The sequence below is a fragment of the Crocodylus porosus genome, unplaced genomic scaffold (genome assembly GCF_001723895.1).
Source record: "Crocodylus porosus isolate Cpor-Errol unplaced genomic scaffold, CroPor_comp1, whole genome shotgun sequence".
Lineage (NCBI taxonomy): Eukaryota > Metazoa > Chordata > Crocodylia > Crocodylidae > Crocodylus > Crocodylus porosus.
The window spans coordinates 1,338,770-1,359,240 of NW_017728923.1; the positions used below are offsets into that span (position 1 = coordinate 1,338,770).

The 20,471-nt window shown below is 44.5% G+C and overlaps 1 protein-coding gene across 1 annotated transcript; it reads right to left on the reverse strand.

Annotated features, from left to right (window-relative positions):
- Positions 1-1,934: 1,934 nt before the first annotated feature.
- HN1L (hematological and neurological expressed 1 like) lies at positions 1,935-15,652 on the reverse strand. Its single transcript, XM_019539914.1, has 5 exons — positions 15,548-15,652; positions 9,655-9,803; positions 7,770-7,912; positions 5,722-5,767; positions 1,935-4,445 (listed from the first exon to the last, which is right to left on the reverse strand). The coding sequence occupies exons 1-5, from the start codon at positions 15,589-15,591 to the stop codon at positions 4,276-4,278; spliced, it is 552 nt and encodes a 183-aa protein (XP_019395459.1). The 5' UTR covers positions 15,592-15,652; the 3' UTR covers positions 1,935-4,275.
- Between the last annotated feature and the right edge of the window lie 4,819 nt (positions 15,653-20,471).

Genomic DNA, 20,471 nt, shown 5'->3' on the forward strand with positions numbered 1-20,471 from the left:
CACACATACAAAATGACCAAACCTGGCAGCGCACAGAATTTGAAGAGGAAGGTGATATCTAATCACCCTGACAGAAAAAGGATGTTCTGGACATGGTTCAAAGCAGTGTGGGGAGGCAGCTGAATTAGTTAACCAGTTACATCAATGTAATTGGCTACATTATATAGAAATAGAAGTCTCACACTGATGTAATCCAGACTTTGATTAAAAAAAATGCTGTGGAGACAGGATCCAAGGTTCTACTTCAGAGTAACCTAGAGGTAGGCTTATGCAAACAGATGTTAACTGGTCTAGCCTAACATATCACAAAATATAGCATCATATAGCATTTCAAAAGCAAATGGGAGAGCAATCTAGTTTTTTTTTCAAAGCAGGAGTGATCCACTGTTTCCAGCTGGCATGGTAAGGCTACAAGTGTTGCTGCTTATCCCAGAATAAGCCATTTTATCCCAGGACAAGCGCTATGGCATTTATCCCCTGGGTAAACTCTAAAAAGGTTTATAGGATAGGAAGTACTAACAGCTTATGCTGGGACATCTCAAAGTGCATCTGAATAATTATCCCAGGATTGCATCACTGAAATCAGTGGTAGAATAGCAGCAGTGCATTCAGCCGCTCGTTAAACCCTGATTAGAAGGGTGATGTGTACATGTACATCAATCCTGCAAAATTTCTGTTCCAGGACAAACACAAAACCTGTGTAGGGAGAAATGCAACATCTGTTCTTAGCCTAGGTGAGAGCACCATCTAACACTGCTGTACAACTACTCCTCAAAACAAGGAAACACTTGCAATTATTCTCTACTTGTCAAAACATAAAATGCTTGATCCATTCTTTTGCTACATCCTAAACTAGTGTTAATATATTAACTAAATAATCTGTAATCTCCTGTAAAGTCATCAAATGGATTAGCCAGGATAATGGTCAATCTTTTAAAAACTCTCTAAATTCATATAGTCCAATTTGTTTCTCCTACCAGAAAAGATAAATAAAAAACTGCTTTGCAGACAGTGGTATGGCTTCATTATGCAGTTATCTATAGTTGTGTACAAACAAAATCCACTTAGCTGTTGTCTGCAGTTTAATGGAGTAGAACATTTATCTTCTTCATCGTCAATGCATTAACTAATCAAGGATATTTAAAACTCTGAGGTTCCTACAAAAATCTATTTAGAGCTAAAGCCCTGGCTCAAGAGATACTATAGCAAGCATACAAACAGCACACAAACAGTGGAATTTGAGATGCAGCTGAAATATGGAACAACCTGAATTAATAATTGTTCACGATTGGGATGGGAGCATGCAGGGAGACATTAGTTGAGACTGAGTTGGACCCAGTTCACCCTGTTTTAAAATATTTAGCTTGAGCTGCCATGTCTAAGTCACCTGGTTGACAGAACAAAACTTAATGTACTAGGCCAGTTCTGTGCATTTAATAAAGTGTTTTGTTGGTTACAGGCAAAAGTACTTCCACATCATGAATGGATCCCAGTATCTAAGCATATCATCTCAACAGTGAAGAAATTAGGAAGTCAATTCAAGGGTAGTCCCAAGGCTAGATACCTTTACATGATTTTTGTACAGGGATAAGACAGTATCCTTATCTGCAAAAGAACAGAATGTTCAGCTGAAGTAGCACCCCACCATGAGAGAAACCCTCTGAAAACAGTCATAGTACAGCAGTTTCTATACTTAGAATCAGAGAAAGATACCACAGCTTCCAGTAAGGTATACTAGAAGGTTACACTGCTTCTGTAGTATGGATGAGGCTCAGTCCCACTCCTCCTAGACATGGCACTTAGAGGTATGCCAGGATGTCAGGGTAATCCGCAGAAGATTTTAATTCTCTGGAGATTTAGTTCTGGATCTGGTCAAAAGCCAAGATGCCTAGATTCACCTACTTACAGTAGTAGATAGCTACACAACACTGAAGTAACAAAATACAGCGGTTTATTGAGAAGTCTATGATTTACCATTTTATACACATTCCAAATCCCCTTCAGCCTCATTTAAAAACGAGACCATCCTTATCAAACTTACTTGATGATGACTGCATGAAAATGCCAAAAAAAAATGCACAGACAGAATCACTACCAGTTTTAAGGCCTACCTGAAAGTTGTTCAAAATACAGGCACTGTAGGCCAATGCCCACCTCAGTACTTCAGGTCCAGCTAACTTAAAAGTTAACTAAACCACTGAGCTTATAATCAAAGCTTTAGCAAGACACTGTCTATAGACAAACCTGTCCATAAAAAAAAAAAATGCTAAAAGCAAAAGGGCATGCTTCAGTTGACCTTTACTACTTGTTAACCTTTTGAAGATCCTAGCCCACACTGGAAAGGGGAGTTGACACACCAGCGAGGAAGAAAGTAGACAGGGCTCCCTCACAAATTTAGCCAGGCAAACAAAATAGGAATAGCAGCAAGGAAACTGCTATCCAAAGAGCCAACTTTCATCCCATCTGGTACTGCAATTGGGAGATCAACATTCAAAAAAGGGACTATTTCTCCCATACCCCAGGAGGCCGAGAGCAGGAACTCAAACCAATATGTCAGTTATAGCAGGCCTTAAGATTCCTGCCTTGCAGAGCCATTTCTGTCCCCCAAGACAGTATTTATGCTTTCACAGATCAAGAAGGCAGCTGTAACTCTTTATGCAGCCTTTCATCTTTGCTGGCATCAGTTGGGTATCTGACAGACAATACAGTCTGTAAGTTGTTTTAGTACCTGGCTTTAAGAGAATTCATCTGAGCAGTTTTTTTGCAAAAAAAATAGTTTAGAAAACCAAGGCTACACCAGCTACTGGTTTGTGGAGCCACCATGCAGATAAGCTTGCTTGTTCTTTGGTGTACTGAAGAATGCTTGTTTTTGATGCAGTCAGACAGTAAAGTCTTATTAAAAATGGCTAACAGTCTAAGCACCTAGTGTAATCAAAACACTGAAGTTTTGCACATATTCAAAGGAAAGTCCAGTCAAAATTGGTGAAATCCTTCAGCCACCCTTCAACTGCTCACTGGAAACAGTGCACATATTTTTACTAACATGATTCAAGATAACCAGTGTGCCAAAGGTTTGTATTGCAAGGATTCTTAGGCTGCCCCAATCAGATTAAGAGCATTTCAAGACAGCTACAACAGCTGTTTGTGTGGATGGCAACTTAGATTGTCCACACTCAGCAAAAAGCTGAGGCAGTCAAAGGCAAATTAAGGCTGACTAGAGACAGAGAAGAGAATTCACTAACAGAGTCGGCAGAGAAACAGAAAAGAGCTACTGTGGAGACGACGACAGAACAGTCTGTGGTTTCTCTAAGGCAGTAGAAGTAAAACCCACAGCATTCCTGCACATGAGGGCTTTTACTTAATGGCTGGTGATGGGCTAAAATTGGCTCACTAGAAATCTCAAATACTGTACATTCTCAAGTCATTATCATTTTTACCAGGAAGTCTGGAGACACTGCAGCAGGATGTCACTGAAATAAGAACCTTTCCAAAAGCACCTGCATGAAACGCAGACTGATGGAAGTGGAGGGTCTCACATAGCCATGGAGAGGTGATCTTGAGAAGCTCACTACATTTAATGGCTCATGAAACTGCCACAAAAGGAGAGATTTTTCTTTCCTTTAGGGTAAGGGCAAACAGTGTTTTTAAAGTTGCAGGCCCAGGGAAGCAATCTGCACTTGCTATAGCAAAGGACTGAACAAATGCTTTGGAGCTTAGCAACACCACTTAATAGAGCACACCAAATTGAAGCCATAGCAATTGCAGATCACAGCTCACCCTGTGATGCTAGATTACACTGCCTGAAGAGAGAGAACTGTCTGCTGTTTGGGCTCAGGTTATCCCACACCTTGCAATGAAGCCTTCATTCAATAGAACATACTGTCATTATGGCACCTGCACTAAAAGCTTCAATCCACAACCACAAGCTAGGTGCAAGCCCAGAGATTTGATTATAACCACCCACCACAAAGGGACACTCCTTTCCCCTGATTCAGCCCCTGTCCCTCTGAATGACCACCCTGTTTGTCTCACAAATAAAAGATGGTCTTCACAGTTATTTTCTATAGGCACTGTAACATTTTTTTTTTTTTTTTTTTTTTTTTTTTTTTAAGAGGGCCCTGCAATCAGCAGGCTTTCCCCTGTTCTAATCCAGAGTGTAGACAGGAAACTAAAGGTCACATTCCCCTGCCTCCAGGGGACAGCCTAGAAACTGACCTCAAGACCCACAGATAAAGTTTCTGTGCAGACTCCATTAGTGAAAGCAGACAGCTGTTCCTAATAAAATGCAATGCTAGATTTGCCACCAGGGGGGTTGAGGACTTTGTTGTGTGATCGTGGCCTTGGCCCTAGTCTGGGTTCATGATTATCAATCTTAGGTTCTGGCTCCTTGGGTTGCTCCTTTTTCTCAACTCTGTCTTCCACTTGCAGTTTGTTGTTTTCTGCAACTATATGAAAAGGGAGGTTAGAACAATTGTTATATTGCTATGCAGTTAATAATGCTCTTTATCACCTGCGTTCTTCCTACCCTTCCACTCCCTTTCTTTTGGATCCAATCCCTTTCTCTGCTTGCTCTTCATTTGCTCAGAGAAGAGCAGTTATAAAAGAAGATGCAGTCTTCCTTTCTTTCACTGGAAAAAGGGGGTTTTGAGGAAGAATCTCTCATTGCCAGATATGCACTACCTCTTTTAGTAATCTTACCAAAATTTTCTTGCAAGGAATGGAATGCTGTGCAAGATTATTACACATACTATACAATTATGGCTAATTACAACTGATACAATATGCCAACTTATTACTGAGTTTGAGAGTATAATAGAAGCACTGATTTTGTTTTACATTGTTAATCCCAGAAAACATCAACCTGTGGAAAATTAATTATTATGTAGCCAAAATTTCACCCTACAATACAAAGGATCAGATTTCTTTGTAACAGTTATGCATCTATTACCCAAAAGGGATTTATTTCCTTACAATTCAAACAGTTTAGACCAGTGGTGCTCCTTTCCTTTTTCCCCAGCATGCTGAATGGGCTGTGCTCTTCATCTTTCCTCGGTGGGCCAGATGGGCAGTGCCACATCAGATCATGGGCAGAAGGGGTTGGGGGTCAGCCTGGCTTACCAGCCCCGTGGGGGGGGGGGGGGGAGGGTGGCCTGGTCTCAACCTAGCCCTACTGGGGGAAGGGAGCACAGCCTGTCTCTGACTGGGTGCACAGTGCTTGGGGTTTGGGCATTTGGCAGGTGGGAGCGTGGCTATGTTAATAGTTACTCCTCCCGTGCCACCAGATTTCATGACCACAGGGAGACCAGCAGGCCAGATACAATGCCTCTGTGGGCCACATCTGGCCTACAAGCTGGAGGGTGAACACCCTTGGTTTAGACACATAACCAGAACAGCTGAACTGCCTGAGCATGCTTGGGGGCAGAGCCCCAGTGACAAGGACTATTTAAAAACAAAAAAACCTCTCTCCTGTAATGCATCTAGTAGGATAATAGATGCCAGAAACAGACACTTCCTATAACTACATGCCCAACCAAGGTATAAAAACCTCATTTTGGTACCCTGCCTAGAGTCACCCAGTTCAGAAAATTGATGTTTTGTATTCCTCTATCCTCCCCTAAAGCAGCATTATTTTTTATCCACACAAAGGGAAAGCAACACCAGGCTGTACAAAGTATTTTGAGATCTCAGACAGGTGGGAGATAGAGGTTTCCTTTGCCTCACCTTTTAGTTCCTGTGGTGCCTTCTCTTCTTTTAAGACAATACTATCCTGCAATAAAACCAAAATCAATTTAAAACTTCAAAGGCATGAAATATTCCACCAGTTCAACACTCTTTGAGGTCTTAGTCCTGAAAGGTAACCTTTTCTACAAGCAGACTGTGTGTTTCCTGCATTAACAGGAAAATAGAGTTTTCCTTAACGGACCCTGTTGAAATCACTTTTATTTACAAAGTGGCAGTAGCATCAAGCTCTTTAAAGGAGCAGGAATCATTGTGCTCTTTGCAATACAGAGCTCTTCATCTTATTGGGGCAACTCACCTGACAACACAGGAGTAAGATAAAACTGTGTTGCCCATGGATTTACATTAATTCAGACCTTCAAACTGCACTCTCCTTTACAAGTATCCTTTACAACTCAAGCAGCAGCAAGTGTTCTGACCTAAGGCAGCAGACTCTTTAGTACTACACTGGATAGTCTCAGGGTTTTTAAACCCATTTGGATTGAACCAGATGATTCATTAACTTCAACACCTTTCTTTCATCCACGCGGACTAACCTGTTTACAGGGACTATCTGATAACAAGTGAACGGTGACTTCCGAAGATCTTAAACACAAAACACTACAGCAGTCTGATCAACAATCCAGATAAAATGTTTACTTTATCAAGTAAAGTTTTACTGTAAAAGAAAGGGCTGAAGGAGTGAAACTAGAAACTATTTCAATTCAACACCCCTTGCTTATGTTACCCAGCTGTGATCCAAAGGTGAGAAACATAATCTGGTTACCCTTTCCTTGAAAGACTGATTATATTTCACAAGTTTGAATTGTAAGAGGGCCAACCCATGGATCTGCCTGCCATCTGCTAAATGGAAGCAGCAGCAGAATCTCAATTAAAGAACCATGCACTGTAGTTCCTTACCCTTTTCCTGTTCCCACTACACTTGTGCTCCATCCGAAACTCGGTTCAAATTTCCCATAACATCTTCCCTGCACCTCTGTTCCAGAACCAACAAGCATGGTGCTGGGATAGTGCAGTGAAGCATAACCTCAGCAATGAGCTGGCCACCACCATTTTAGCAGATGCTTGAGACACAGAAATGCCACCAATAATGTGCCTCACTGGATGCTTTGTTTCTAAGGCTCTCCATTTGTCAAGAACATTGACAATATGGTAACCACACCTTTAGCAGTAAAGTTGACTTGTGAACAGTTGTTAAGTTAAGATGTGGAAGTTAGTTCAATACAGAAGAGCTTGGTAAGTTAGTGGTGATTTTATCCTCTTGTTTTCAAATAGTTTGGTCACAATCATGACCATTTGCATGAATTACAGTCACTCCTTTGAGACTGCGATAAATATTAACTAATATTTATTTAAAGTGTACTTGAATCTGCAGACAACACAAAATTTAATGGCTGACATTTAATGACATTTAATGGTTTCATTGCTGACCATCTTTGCAAAAGGTTAAATGAAAAGCCTGCACTGCTACTGGATCTATACAGTTACATGTATTTGGATTAGATGAAGAGGGCAGGGGGTTACGTGAAGATTTTATATGAGATTCAGATCCCAGTCCTCCCCCACCTGCAAGTCTGGTGTTACCATAGTCCTTATTATCAAAAAAGCAAAAAAAGCAAGCATTTAGAGAAGGAGCCCAACTCTTGTTGAATGTCAAAAGTCTGAAGTGCCTCCCAGTTGTGAAGGGAGTCTTTTATGTCCTAGCTGGGTGTAAAAATCCCTAACCATTCTCTACCCAACTGCTGAAGCCCTTGGCTTCCCCCACAATTCATGCTTCATAGTTCATAAGTTTCAGCATTCTATAGCACATTGACAGGAAGTTGCTTTGTTGCTGCCTCAAAACAATGAGCTGAAAGAAAACAGTCATAAAAGCAGTGCTGCCTTATTTTGGTTTACCCAATGCACAGTTTAGGCCTAGCATAGCAAAAGCCATAGAATTTTGTTCAGACCATTAGTTTACCCGACTATAGGAAATTCTATCATTAGCTAGTTTCTTCTGACCCACTGCGAGAGCCAGGGAAGTAAAATACCTTGGGCTTGTTTGGGTGTGCTCGGACAACGCTGGCAGGCACTGGAGACCCAAAGATATCACTTGTCTTCCCACCAGGTGGATTTGTACGCTGACGAGCTTGAAGAGGGCTAGGCTCCTCAAAGATACCACTCTCTTTCCCCCCTGCAAGGTTGTTGTAAGAGTAAGTTACTTGGAGCAGCATGTAACTGTGCTATACTCTTTCTTTCTATTTCTCCAACTCATCAAGTTTTATCTGTCAAGGATGAGCCTGATACCCCCCTAAGTCCATAAATCCTGTAGTTTTATTTGCTTTTATGCAATTCAAGGGTTGAAGCCCTTTATTATGAAAACTCTTTCGGTGGTCTTGGAATTGCAGCTAGTATAGTGACTACTCAATCTCTATCACCATTTTAATTAGCTTCTGTAGGGTCCCTGAAACTAGTGTACAGAAGACACAAGCTGAAAGTGATGTCTGTTAAGAAAGAGTGCTGTAATATTCTCTAATAATTGGACAATATAATGGCACTGCCAAGGGCCTATAAAAGAATTACAATCCTCACTTCTGTTGGTGCAGACACCCTTAGATGCTATACAGTCATTTTATAATTCTAGGGATTTACATCTTAGGGTTTGCATGAAAGCACGCCTGTAAAATAGCCTTGTGTTTAAATTTTTTCAAGTTTCTCCAAATAAAATAAATTCAGCATAGTGATCTAATTTTACAGGGCATTCTAATTATTACTTTATCCAATACTTTTCAATTATATTTCACTTTTTAAAAGTTACCACCAGCTGGCGGTGTTCAAATCTCTCATCCAGTATGGTAACTAGTTATCTTACAATATACACAGAAGCAGGAACACCTTTGTATAGATGTATCAACTGGAGTACCAGTTCAATTTCAAAGCTTAACAATGGCTAGTTCAGGGTTTGAGAAACAAAGAACAGTTTTTTTGTGCTGCAGACAGACAATACCCCCATTATCTAATCTTAGCCTTGTTTACTGTTTTAAGCCAATCTATTTAGCATTTTTTTGGCTAGTTCAAGCTTCATACTGGCTAACTTGTCTCTCAAACTGTGGTATACCCAACAAAGCGTGCCCTCCAAAACAGACACAGAACAAACTAAGCATTCCTCCATCTTTGTATTTAACAAAACCACGCTGATGGCTTACTATTAGAAATGCAGCATTTCATAGCACAATTTCATTAGTTTGGAATCAGACTCAGAACCAACAGGCAAGTGCTCTTCAGCTTACTGCAGTGTCATTATGAGCCCTGATACACAAGTAGAGAAGAATTTTGATATTCTCTTTTCATCTGGCAAAATACCATGAGAATATAACCCTGTTATTTTAACTAGTCTCCTGCAAAATACAGCACATTACAGCATGAATCCTGTCCTGTCCTGCTATTTTTGCTCTTTAGGTCTTTTACCAAATAGGGTCCTCCACATGGCCTTGTTGAATATTACTACAGTGCAAAATATCAGCTGAAGCATCTCTTAAACTAAAGTGGTGTGGAAAGGAGCACTTGCAAATAATTGATATAACTGATACAATTACTGGAAATTAATCTGACAAGTATTTTGCAAGCTTACCATTAAACTAAGCCTTGAACACTGAACGTGAAGTCTGCAGTCATAAGTTTGTCACACACTGAATCATAGATGTCTCTGTGATAAACAGCCTTTCAGAAAAGCAAACTGATTGAGCACACAAGCTCTGTAAGGTAGCAAAGTTCTAAGACTCTGAGGGTAGGGAAGCTTGACAGCTTCAAGATGCCAACACAAATGCTGCTCAAACACCACTCTGGTCTAGAGCATAGAGGGAAATGGAAGCTATTAGCTCTTGCATAAGTAAAAGTCAGTCTTCTCTTTATTGTTTGAGGAAGATAGATTCTCACCTGGAGGGTTTGTTTTCTTTGGAAGGTTCTGAGGTCCTTCAGCTGCTCCAAATATGTTAGACGACATCTTGTGTGATCTGCTGGAAGAAGTGGTGTCTTCTAGACTCCCAAAGAGATTACTGGAGCCTCCTCCTGGGGGTTTCAGTACCCTGTGGTACAGATCATTAGTAGACAGATATATGAGACAAGATTAAATTGAATGCAGGAGGTTTTAAAATGTTGTCATATTTCTCTCTGCCCCTTCCTCAATTTAAGATTAAGCTGGCTTGAGCATCTTGAACTGAACATACTTAATTTGTTACACTACATAATTTTGAATTAGAGTTAAGGAAGTCAAGTGTAGTTTAATACTTTGAATTCGTATACATAACCTCTGGTACCTAGCGCATATTCTAGGATAGGATCCTTATAAACTAGTAATAAGCAGAAGCAGGCTTTTTTATCTGCCTCTTTCATCAGAGCACTCAAAATCTAAATGAAGTATTTGATTAGATTAAAATACTCAACAGTTTTGCTTAAATTTGATCCCTTTATGACCTTGCACTAAGTAATACTGACTTAAGAGGTGTGTCCAACTTCTGGACTACAGCCTTTCATCTCGACACATCCCCTACGTACAGACAGGACACTCATTAAATGGTAGTTATATAGTAAAATAGGATGAGTCAATCAAGACCCTTAAATAGGCATAGATTAAACACTTGTGCAAATAGGAAAGTATTTGATTCAGATTCAGCAAACTCAGAGGAAGGACAGTGATTCGATTTGGTGATTTTAAACACTGTCCCCATTCTATTTGGCCAAATCAGAATTGGAGATTCTGAGATTCCAATGATTCAGAGATTCGGCTAGCCGGGGAGAGACAGGCACAGTCCAGCAACATGGGTGCAGCGTGGCTCAGCAAGGCACTGCATGCTGTCTGAGAGCTGGGGTGGCTCCAGCAGTTAGCTGGAGCCTGGCATCACTTGGCCTCAACTCCCAGACAGCATGCAGTGCCCTGCTGAGCCATGCTGCACCTATGCCATAGGGCAGCTGCTGTGTGGGTGCCAGTTGGGCGGGGAGGGGCAATCCCCGCTGCCCCCCAACTGCCCTGAGCCCTCAGAGGCCCTAATTGCCACAGCTGCAGCTGGTAAGCATGGGGCTTCCTCTTTTTTTTTTTTCTTTTTGTTTTTGTAAGTGCCCAGAGACTGGGGCCAGGTGGGGGATATGGCTGTGCCAGGCAGCCATGGGAGCTTCTTCAGTGGCTCCCCCTGCCTGGGGAGAGGCAGGCACAGCCAGAGGAGCCGCGGGAGAACCTGCAGCCGCCTGACTCTGCCTGCCTCTCCCCGGCCAATCTGAATCTCCCCAAATCTTTTCCAAATCAATTCAGAGGCCTTGGATTCGATTTGGATCTTTTAATGGGTCTCCCGATTCAATTCAGATTCGGCTGCTGAATCGGGCCAAATCTCCTCCAAATCGAAATGGCAACTGAAGCATCATACAGCCCTAATAGATAACAACTACAAGCTTATTATCTCAGCAGTCTTCAACTGCTGTCCAGAAGTAGTAGATATATAACCATTGTCTAAGACAATGGGAGCCAATCTTTTTGGCAGATGTGCCAAAATTAGTCCCACCCCCTTCCTAAATGTGACTTTGATCACCCTTTTTGCCCAATTTCCTCCTCTGCTTCTTGCCATGTGCTCCCTTCTGATCTCCTATTCTGCTTTCTGCCCTACCTATTGCTGTGCATCACACAAAGAAGCTGCCTGTACCACTTGAGCTGCATGTTGGCCATTCTGGTCTAAGAGAAAGGTAGCAGCAGCCACACATGGAAGCCAGAGCTGCAAAAAGGAAAAGCTAACTTGTTTAACATTGTCAGACTTTGGCAATGCGGGACAGGAAAAAATCCACCCAGATCAGCAACATACTTTATAGTCTTTTCTTTCTTAAGTACTTACTCCCCAGATCTAAAAATAAAAAACCTATCATCTGACTCAGTCTCAACCAAGTTGTTCTTTATCCAAATGCTTGACAGGGAATAACTGAATAATTGCAATAGCCTTGCTCTGCTCTAGATTATATCAGCCTTCTTTCAACATGTCCAAAAGTTAACAAGTCCATGATATGACGCATCTCCTTTATGAATGAGATTTTACCATCAGATACTTACATTGCAGACACTAAATTAAAACATGAAAAACATGTCAATTCTGTCCTGAGCATGATGAAAGCACCTTCTAACCCAGAGATTTATACTCAAGTGGCAGTGTTGTGCCTCATGGCTGGCTGCCAATTATCACCAATTCTGTGCACCTAGATCTAGATCTTAGAGCAGAGGTGGCCAAACTTCAGCTTGCTGGCACTGTATGTGCAGCTTGCTAAAAATTGTCTGAAGCCCCGCCCACTTTTCCTGGGACTGCTGGCTCAGGCACTGGGGCTGTGGCTCTCAGGTAACTCTGGAGACCCCAGTCTTAGAGTTACACAAAAGGAGTTTGTTGGCATTTTAAGATCGCCGGAAGAGGGTAGCTCTAGTGTTATAGGAGGACAAGGTTCCTCTTTTAATCTGAGAATCAGAAGAGGCCTGTGCTCTGTTTTACTGGTTTTACTGATTAATTCCATTACTTTACACTCTCACCTTGGATACAAGTTTAATTAATTTAAATTTGCAGAGATTATTAGCTAAAAGCTCAATAAGCAAGGCATCTGACTTTTCTTCGTTAAATTGCTAGTTCATTTGAAGTTGAATTTTTATTCACAATTCGAAACCAGTCTCCAGCTGAAACCTCGCTACACATTTTTTAGATATTTTAAGAGCTAAATTGCTCTAAAAACATGCACAAGACAGCCAAGTTGGCTTTATGCAAATATTGTATTTACACAAACCCAAATTATGGTTTGGGGCCATTTGAGAGATCAAAAACCATAAGAGGCAGTTAGATTAGTTTGTTTCCAACCTAAATACAGGAGCTGAGGGAGGGGATCCTGTCAAGAAGAGCATATGAGGACATAAACGCTAATGATCAACTTTTTCTCTACTTGCTCTTTTTAATAATTATCTCCTTTTCATATAAAAGTTAGAAAACATAAAATCTAAATATTCTATCAGATACAAATAGGGCAGAGGAACACAGCTTAATTTAAAAAATGCCATTGCTCTGAGCCTTTCTGGGTAGGGCAGGATAAAATATACACATGTACAACATGTCTTACAGTTGCAATCCCCATTGCTTAGTATGTGTATGCTGAAAGTATCACTACTAGATTGGGAGTATAAAAAGTCAAATTGCAAGAACCAAATTTTTTAGGCTTCAGCATACAGCCCTTAAAGCTATTGCTTAGGCTCTCTGCAAACCTAGGTAGAAACCAATAAATCTGCCATTTCAAATCTGCTGGTCACATTTTTCAATAAGTCTTCTCAACATTGAAAGTCAGAGGAAAAAGTCTAGCTGAGCAAAAGCTGATTCCTAAATATGATTTAGCAAGCACTAGTGCAAGTCTTCCAGGATCAGACACCAACAACAGACAGAAGCTGCCAACTCTGCAGTGCTAAGGCATATTTACCATAGGCCTAACAACTACATCTACAAAAATCTGACTAACACAAAGCCAAGCAAGGAAACCACTTACTAGGGATAGCCACTTAAAGTACTTCGGGATGATAAGTAATGGTAATATATAGGGATGCACTGATAGAGATTTTGGGGGCCGACAGCTGATTTTTAAAGGATGCATATAGGCTGATACTGATCCGATTTCCGATATGCAGCCTGGCAGCTTAAAAGAGCCAAGTCCAGCTGGTAAGTTTGTTGTGGGGGAGGGGGAGGGGAGAAGGAAGGGGTTTGGGGGGCAGATCGAGGCCCCTGTGGTGAGAGAGGGAGTGGGGCTGTGGCTGAGGCAGGCACTGCCCAACCAGGGCAGGGTGGGTGCAGGTTGGAGCCACAGCTCGTTCACGGGGTGTGGGTGGCGGCTCCTGCCACTGCGCACACCCTGGGATGGCATGGGGGGTGCATGCCCCCTGGATCTGTGTGGGGCGGGGTGGGCTGCAGTTGCAGGCTGGGCCTGGGGTGGCACTGAGTTCTTCCTGGTGGAGGCTGGGCCAGGCTGTGCTGGGGCAGGTGGCGGTGGTGCTGGGAGAGGCATTCAGGGGGTGTGTGGGAAAGAGGTTGCAGCCACCCCAAAATTCACCATACCTCCCCCCGCAGCACCACCACTGCCTACCCTGGGCGCAGCCCCCGTCCGGCCCAACCCCTCCCCCATGCCAGGAAGAGCCTGGCGCAGCCCTTGCCCCAGCCAGCAAGGGCAGCCACCCTGCTTGCGCAGATGTGGGGCACACGCCCCTCCCACCGTGCCCTCCCTGGGTTCAGGCCTATGTGCTGTGCTGCGGCTGAGCGCATGCATAAGCATTTATCGGCCAAATCAGGATGATTTCTGATACAGTCAATTTTCTTTATATCGGTGCCAATCTGATATCGGACCAATGTATCAGTGCACCTCTAGTACTGTAGTGAAGACCTCTTACCCTTGCAATAGCCAGGAGGATAATGGAAGGCTCCATACACTGAAAGAATGGAAAAGCTCTTCCAAACACCTCTCCTTAACCTACTTCCAGTTAAACTAACAGAAAAATAAGAACTGCTGCACTGATCACACAAAAGGCAAAACATACAGTTTCCAAAAGGTGCAGTTAGACTTCTTAAAGCGGTTTCTCATCAAGGTGAAAGATTGATGTGATCTGAAGAGAAACCAGAGTATGCTATTTGTCTTATTAGATTTTTTTTCCTTTGCATCTCTGAAGGCTGACTACTTATTTGGAGGGGGTGCAGGAAGGTATATTAAACTCTGCAAAGCCTAAATCTATCATGTATCAAATGGACTAGAGATGATCCACTAGGCTGATAGTTTGACAACTCAGAGGAACTAAATTAATGCAGCTGTTTAAAGCTTCCCTTAAGGGCCTTCTGAGAAGAGAAGAAAAGAGAACAAGCTGTATCTGTATCCTCCTGTTCCCATCCCTGTCAGGCTTCAAGAACTTTTCATTTTACATCTTTTTTCTAGAACTGTAGTCATTTCAATATGTTCAAAATGCCCCACTGTTTCAGCGATTACATAAATGGACTAACTCTGACATCTTTTTAAATATACCTGGTACCACAGGGATTCAGCTTTAGGAAGATTTATTTTGCCATTCCAGTGGTAGCTCACAGTTGCCAGGGAGATTTTGAATTACGAGTCCCTTAATTAAAAGTGGTCTTAAAGACTTCCTTGCAGCCCCTCATGTTTATCATCCATGAATAAAGCTCTATTCGAAACGGGAACAAGACTTGAAATAATTCCTTGGCGATTAGTTACTTAACCTCTTGTGAAGACACCGCTTGTACTGCCCACGACCATGGCAGCAAGGCACAAATGCCAACACCACGGATTGCGACACGGCCAAACTTCCGCCCGCGTGAGCCGAAAGACCTGCTTTAGTGTCGCCCTTGCCGCACGTGGCAGCGGAAGGGGCTCCGGGCGGCTCCTTCTCTCCAGGACCGCTCGGCCGCGCCGGGGTCGCCAGCGCCGCAGCCCGGGAGGTCGCGCCGGGCCCCGAGGCGCAGGAGCGCGGGGAGGCGGCGGCTGGCACCGCACCCTGCTCGCAGCAGGAGGCACCGCGCGCCCCACGGCCGACGCGGACTCGCTCGTGCTGACAGCGCAGCGCCCACCTCGGCCAGTCCCACCGCACATGGAGACACCCGCCGCCCGGCCCGGCCCGGCCCCCACAGGAACGCGGCCCCGCGGCGAGCTGGGCGCAGCCCCCGGGCGTCAGGCCGCCGAGCCCGCAGAGCAGAAAGGCGGCTCCCAGCGCGGGGTGGGGCAGCGCGGAGCGGGGCAGGACGCCAGACCTAGCGCGGCCGCCCGGACACGGGAGTACCTGGAACTGGGCTTGGCAGGGTCAGTCTCAGGGCCCTGGAACATGGTGGCTGCCTCCGCTGCTCTGCCGCTCTGCGCGCGCCTCCCGCCCCCGACACCACAGGTAGCCCGCCGGCTCGCCCTACCGCGCCATTGGCCCGCGCGGCCGCCACTCCCACCGCACACCCTACCAGAGGCTACAGCTTCTCAGGAGCGCCCGCCCACTCGCCCTGGGAGGGAAGCTTGAAAACGCCCGCTCCATCGCTCATTGGAGCAATCGCCCGTCCGTCAGAGAGCCCTGCACGACCATTGGCTGAGAGGAGAGGGTGGGCCGCGCAGGGGCGGGCAAGCCCCGCAGTTAAAGGGACAGGTAGGCGCGGCCCGCGCTTTGTCTGTGCCGGGGAGACCTGCGGCGGGTGGGGCTGGAGCTAGGGCTCTGCCCGCTCGTTCCCACGTGACCGCTGCTGCTACAACTCGGGGCCTGCGAAGTGTAGCGGCTGCGCCACGGATCTTAGCGGCCCGGAGCGGAGGCGCAGTCCCGGTGGCACCGACCCTACGCCCGCCGTGGTCGCCGCATGAAACCAGTTTGGGAGATGCTCCGCCCCGCTCCGCTCGGGCCCAGGCCGCTCGCTCCGCTCCCGGGGTCCCGCACGCTCCGTGTTTCCCAGCTTTGGCGATCCCCGATGGGCCAAAATCCAGCCCGGGCGGCCCCGTCCCCGGCGCTGCCTGGAATGAACCGAGCGAAGACATCGCCCTGAGCCATCAGGAGACGCGATGCTGAGCAGTGGCCGCAGCCGGGAGGGGAACTGGCCGGATCGCGAAATACGTCTGGGCTGAACTTGAGCGCGATGCAGCGCCCTGAACCGGTTCCCTTGCCCCTGTACTCGGATACCAGTAGAACCACCTCCTTTTCCCGAGGTCCTCCAAGCCCACACCAGCTCCTTGGGCAGCCTGTATGTTTTACAGCAAATTTTCAGAACAGAACTGTGCTTCTCAAGGTCTCGGCCAGATGTTTTCCCCTAATTGGCAGCTCCTAAATACGAGTACTACTCTGCTGACTCCTTCAGCGGGTGGCAATGCACGTGTAGATGCTGACCTGGCTGGCTAGGGCATGAGGGTGCTTCAGTGTGGGGGCTGGCTGACCCTCAGGGCCCCCTGCCAATCAGGGGTACTGCAGCCCCAGGTGCATATTCAAACAGCAAACTCAGGTTCTCAGGATCAATAAAAACACAGCATGATGAGCACTGGAGTTCGCTTTGCATTAATGTGTAGATGCACCTTCTGGAAGTCAGGCACAGCAAATAGGTACAAAGTTTGGGGGCAACCCCAATGCAAGCTGCTGTGATTTTCAAATTATGTTTCAAGAGAGAATGAATCTTTAGAAAATAAAATGAGGAAACACTGGTTAGACAAACATCAGAAACAGGCATAATGATTTTGCAGCCTAAAGAACTCAGCACTGCCTCTAATTCAGTATTCATTTGGGCTTTATTGAGCTTTTCCAAGAACTAATGAGATCACATCTAATTCTTTTAAAATGTAATGGACTGCACTTATAATTTCTAATAAAGGGATGCAGCATGTGGAAGTTATATGGCCAAGTACATACATAGTCTAGCTACTTATTGTACTTGAAAGAGACACATCTTTGTTAAGTTGCAACTTCCTCCAGCATTTAGGAAATGGATACCAATAGGTTACACTGTAAGACTGAAAGCTTCAGAAAAGCCAGCTGGGCAACTGCCATTTGTATACTATGAGTGTTTCTAGAGGAATGTGTCTAGGTTCTGGTTCAGTGATGTAACTAATATCAGGGAGCCAATGCTTGCACTGCACTTTTAATCAAAGATATTTAGTGGTTGACATTCATGTTACAATAGTTAAACCTTTAACTACGATTTTTTAAATGATAGTGGGTGCGTCTACATTGCCCTATGGTGATGTAGTGACACATTACATTGCCAGAGCAGCACACTCCGTGGTGCAGAGTACCACTACAGTGATGTAGGGGCGAAATCTACCCATGCACACAGTGCAGTAACCATCTATTTCTTCCCTCACAAAATACCTACAATTTATCCCTGACAGTGAACCCAAAAGGAAGTACTAAAGCACAGTGCCATAGCAATGTCACCATATGGCAACCTGTACATGCACCCTGTATAACTAAAATATGCCAAATTAATTCATAAACAGTCCTGTTGCTACCTTTATTTTAGGGAAGTGGAGAGAAAGTGAACTGCACTCCTGACACAGTGTCTTCTGTAATTCTTACCTTGCCTTACCAATGCATCTTGGTCTCGACTTGCAGCATCCTCTTGTGTTTTGTTTCCAGTGAATTTGCTATCAGGGATAGATCTTAGGTATTTTATGAGGGAAGAAATAATAGGACTTGGTCCTAACCTTTGATAAAAGGAATCAAAGATTGCTGTCATGTTGAAGCAATGCCAGGGGCAACCAGCATGGGTTCATTAGGGGCAGGTCCTATCAGACCAACCTGATTGCCTTCTACCATCAGGTCACAAAATCATTGGATGCAGGTGTTGTGGTGGATGTAGTCTTTCTGGACTTCAGGAAGGCCTTTGACACCATATCCCACCCCATTCTCATTAAAAAGCTAGGTGACTGTGGCATCAATACCTACAGTCAGATGGGTTGCAAATTGGCTGAGGGACTGCACCCAGAGGGTGGTGGTGGACAGGTCATATTCAGCCTGGAGGGACATGGGCAGTGGGGTCCTCCAGGGCTCAGTCCTTGGGCCCACACTGTATAATCTCTTTATTAGTGACTTGGACGAGGGGGTGAATAGCACTCTGTTCAAATTTGCTGATGACACCAAGATCTGGGGGAGATGGGCACACTAGAAGGGAGGGACAGGATACAGCTGGACCTGGACAGGTTACAGGGGTGGGCGAATGAGAATAGAATGGGATTCAATACTGACAAGTGCAGGGTACTGCACTTAAGCAGTAAGAACCAGCAGCATACCTTTAGGCTGGGAAACTCCCTGCTCCAAAGCACAGTGGCAGGAAGAAATCTTAGAGTCATTATCGATTCCAAAATGAACATGGGCTGCCAATGTGAGGACACAGTCAGTAAGGCTAACCGCACCTTGTCATGCATCCATAGATGCATCACAAGCAAGACCAAGGAGGTGATCCTCTCCTTCTATGTGACACTGGTCAGGCCGCCGTTGGAGTACTGCATCCAGTTCTGGGTGCCACACTTTAGGAGAGATGTGATCAGCATCGATAGGGTCTAGAGGAGGGCCACTCACATGATCCGGGGGCAGCAGGGCAGACCCTATGAGGAGAGGCTACAGGACCTGAACCTGTTCAGCCTTCACAAGAGAAGGCTGAGAGAGGACCTGGTGGCAGTCTACTAAACGTACCAGGGGAGCCAGCAAGGAATGGGAGAGAGACTGTTCTCGTGCACCTCCTGGAGTAACAAGGAATAACGCCAAAAGTTGTTTGAAAGTAGGTTCAGGCTGGACAGTAGAAGATACTATTTCACAGTCAGGGCGGCTAGGATCTGGAACCAACTTCCAAGGGAAGTGGTGCTGGCTCCTACCTTGGGGGTCTTTAAGAGGAAGCTTGACAATTACCTAGCTGGGGTCATATGAGCCCAGTATTCTCTCCTGCCCAGGGCAAGGGGGGGTCGGACTTGATGATCTACATAGGTCCCTTCCATCCCTACATCTATGAAAGCCTGAGTAACAACAAAGATGGAGGAGAGGATGAGCTCAGGTTTAGTCATACTCAGCTTGACCTGATGAGCTGTCGAGATGAAAAGAAGTTTGACACGATAGACTTTGGATGGACTAGTTAGAAGTCCATACTTAAGGCTGCTTTACTCATTTCCCAATTTAAATTCCTTCCCACATTAAAAAAAAATTACTTTATAGTTATAGGTAAAAAAATCTATTTGGAATAAGGCTGAATTGCCCTAAATCTCAGGCTTACTACTTGGCTAGACTTCTAGCAGCATAGCTAGCATTCTTCTGCAGAGATCACTGAGGGAACACACAATATACCATAAAATAAGGTTTGAATGTGTTGCCTCTGCATATTTATATTCATTGTGAGGTACTCCACAAGGGAAAAAGCTATGCCCACAGGGACCTGCATTAGCTTCTTCTTAGAGCGTTCACTATCAACATATTACAGAAGTCTAAACAGTCTGACCTCTCTCAGCTTCTCCAAGTAAACTTAAAAATCTGAACAGAAGAACCAAAAGAGACTAAAAATGTGGTTGTGTGAAAGCAGAGGTACCACTATAGAATAACCATGGTTCACATGGCAACTTTTCTTCTTTAAAGGTAGTGTGTATCAAGTAACTCTATGGAAGCCTTACGAATAGCATAACCCTTGGAAAGGTAGCAACTGCAGATTTCTGACATGGACACAAGCCATCAATTCCACTTTGGATTTTAATCCATTGTGCAACAGCGAAAGTGCTGCCTGCCTGGAGCAACTAATGCAGGTTTTAGTGTACAGCCCTAGCTCATTTTGGTGCTGAATATCTGTTTCTACACCAATTCCTCAAAAATACAGAAAGCCAGGAGTCTGATGACCAAATTCAGTTCAATTCAGATTCCCTTTTCAAATATTCTAGCTGTGCATAAAGGAGACTAAGGAGGCTTGAGTTTAAAAAAGTGCTGAGACTAACTTTCACCACTTCCAAATTTGAACTTCACATTGGAAGGTCTTCAGGCAGAATGTAAGTGAAAGTGAGTGAAAAATCCTAAGTGAAAAGAAAGGGACGTGGAACAGCAAAAGTGTTTTAAAACATAGTTCTTGTGAACAACAGGCTTAGAAGGGGCATTTTGTGAAAACAAAACAAAAAACAACCTCCATGCAAACACACTTTAGGGTCATATCCATATCTTCCCCCTTTCATCCCAAAAACATAAAATAGCCTAGTCAGAACCGCTTCAGAGAGAGATT

What these genes read in the sequence shown, in the direction of transcription:
- HN1L (XM_019539914.1), bottom strand. Translation starts at nt 15,591, where the DNA reads ATGTTCCAGGGCCCTGAGACTGACCCTGCCAAGCCCAGTTCCAG. An exon ending in CCTGCCAAGCCCAGTTCCAG is followed by an intron (nt 9,804 to 15,547) that starts GTACTCCCGTGT and finishes TCTGTACCACAG; the next exon opens with GGTACTGAAACCCCCAGGAG. An exon ending in GGCACCACAGGAACTAAAAG is followed by an intron (nt 4,446 to 5,721) that starts GTGAGGCAAAGG and finishes CTTTTCATATAG; the next exon opens with TTGCAGAAAACAACAAACTG.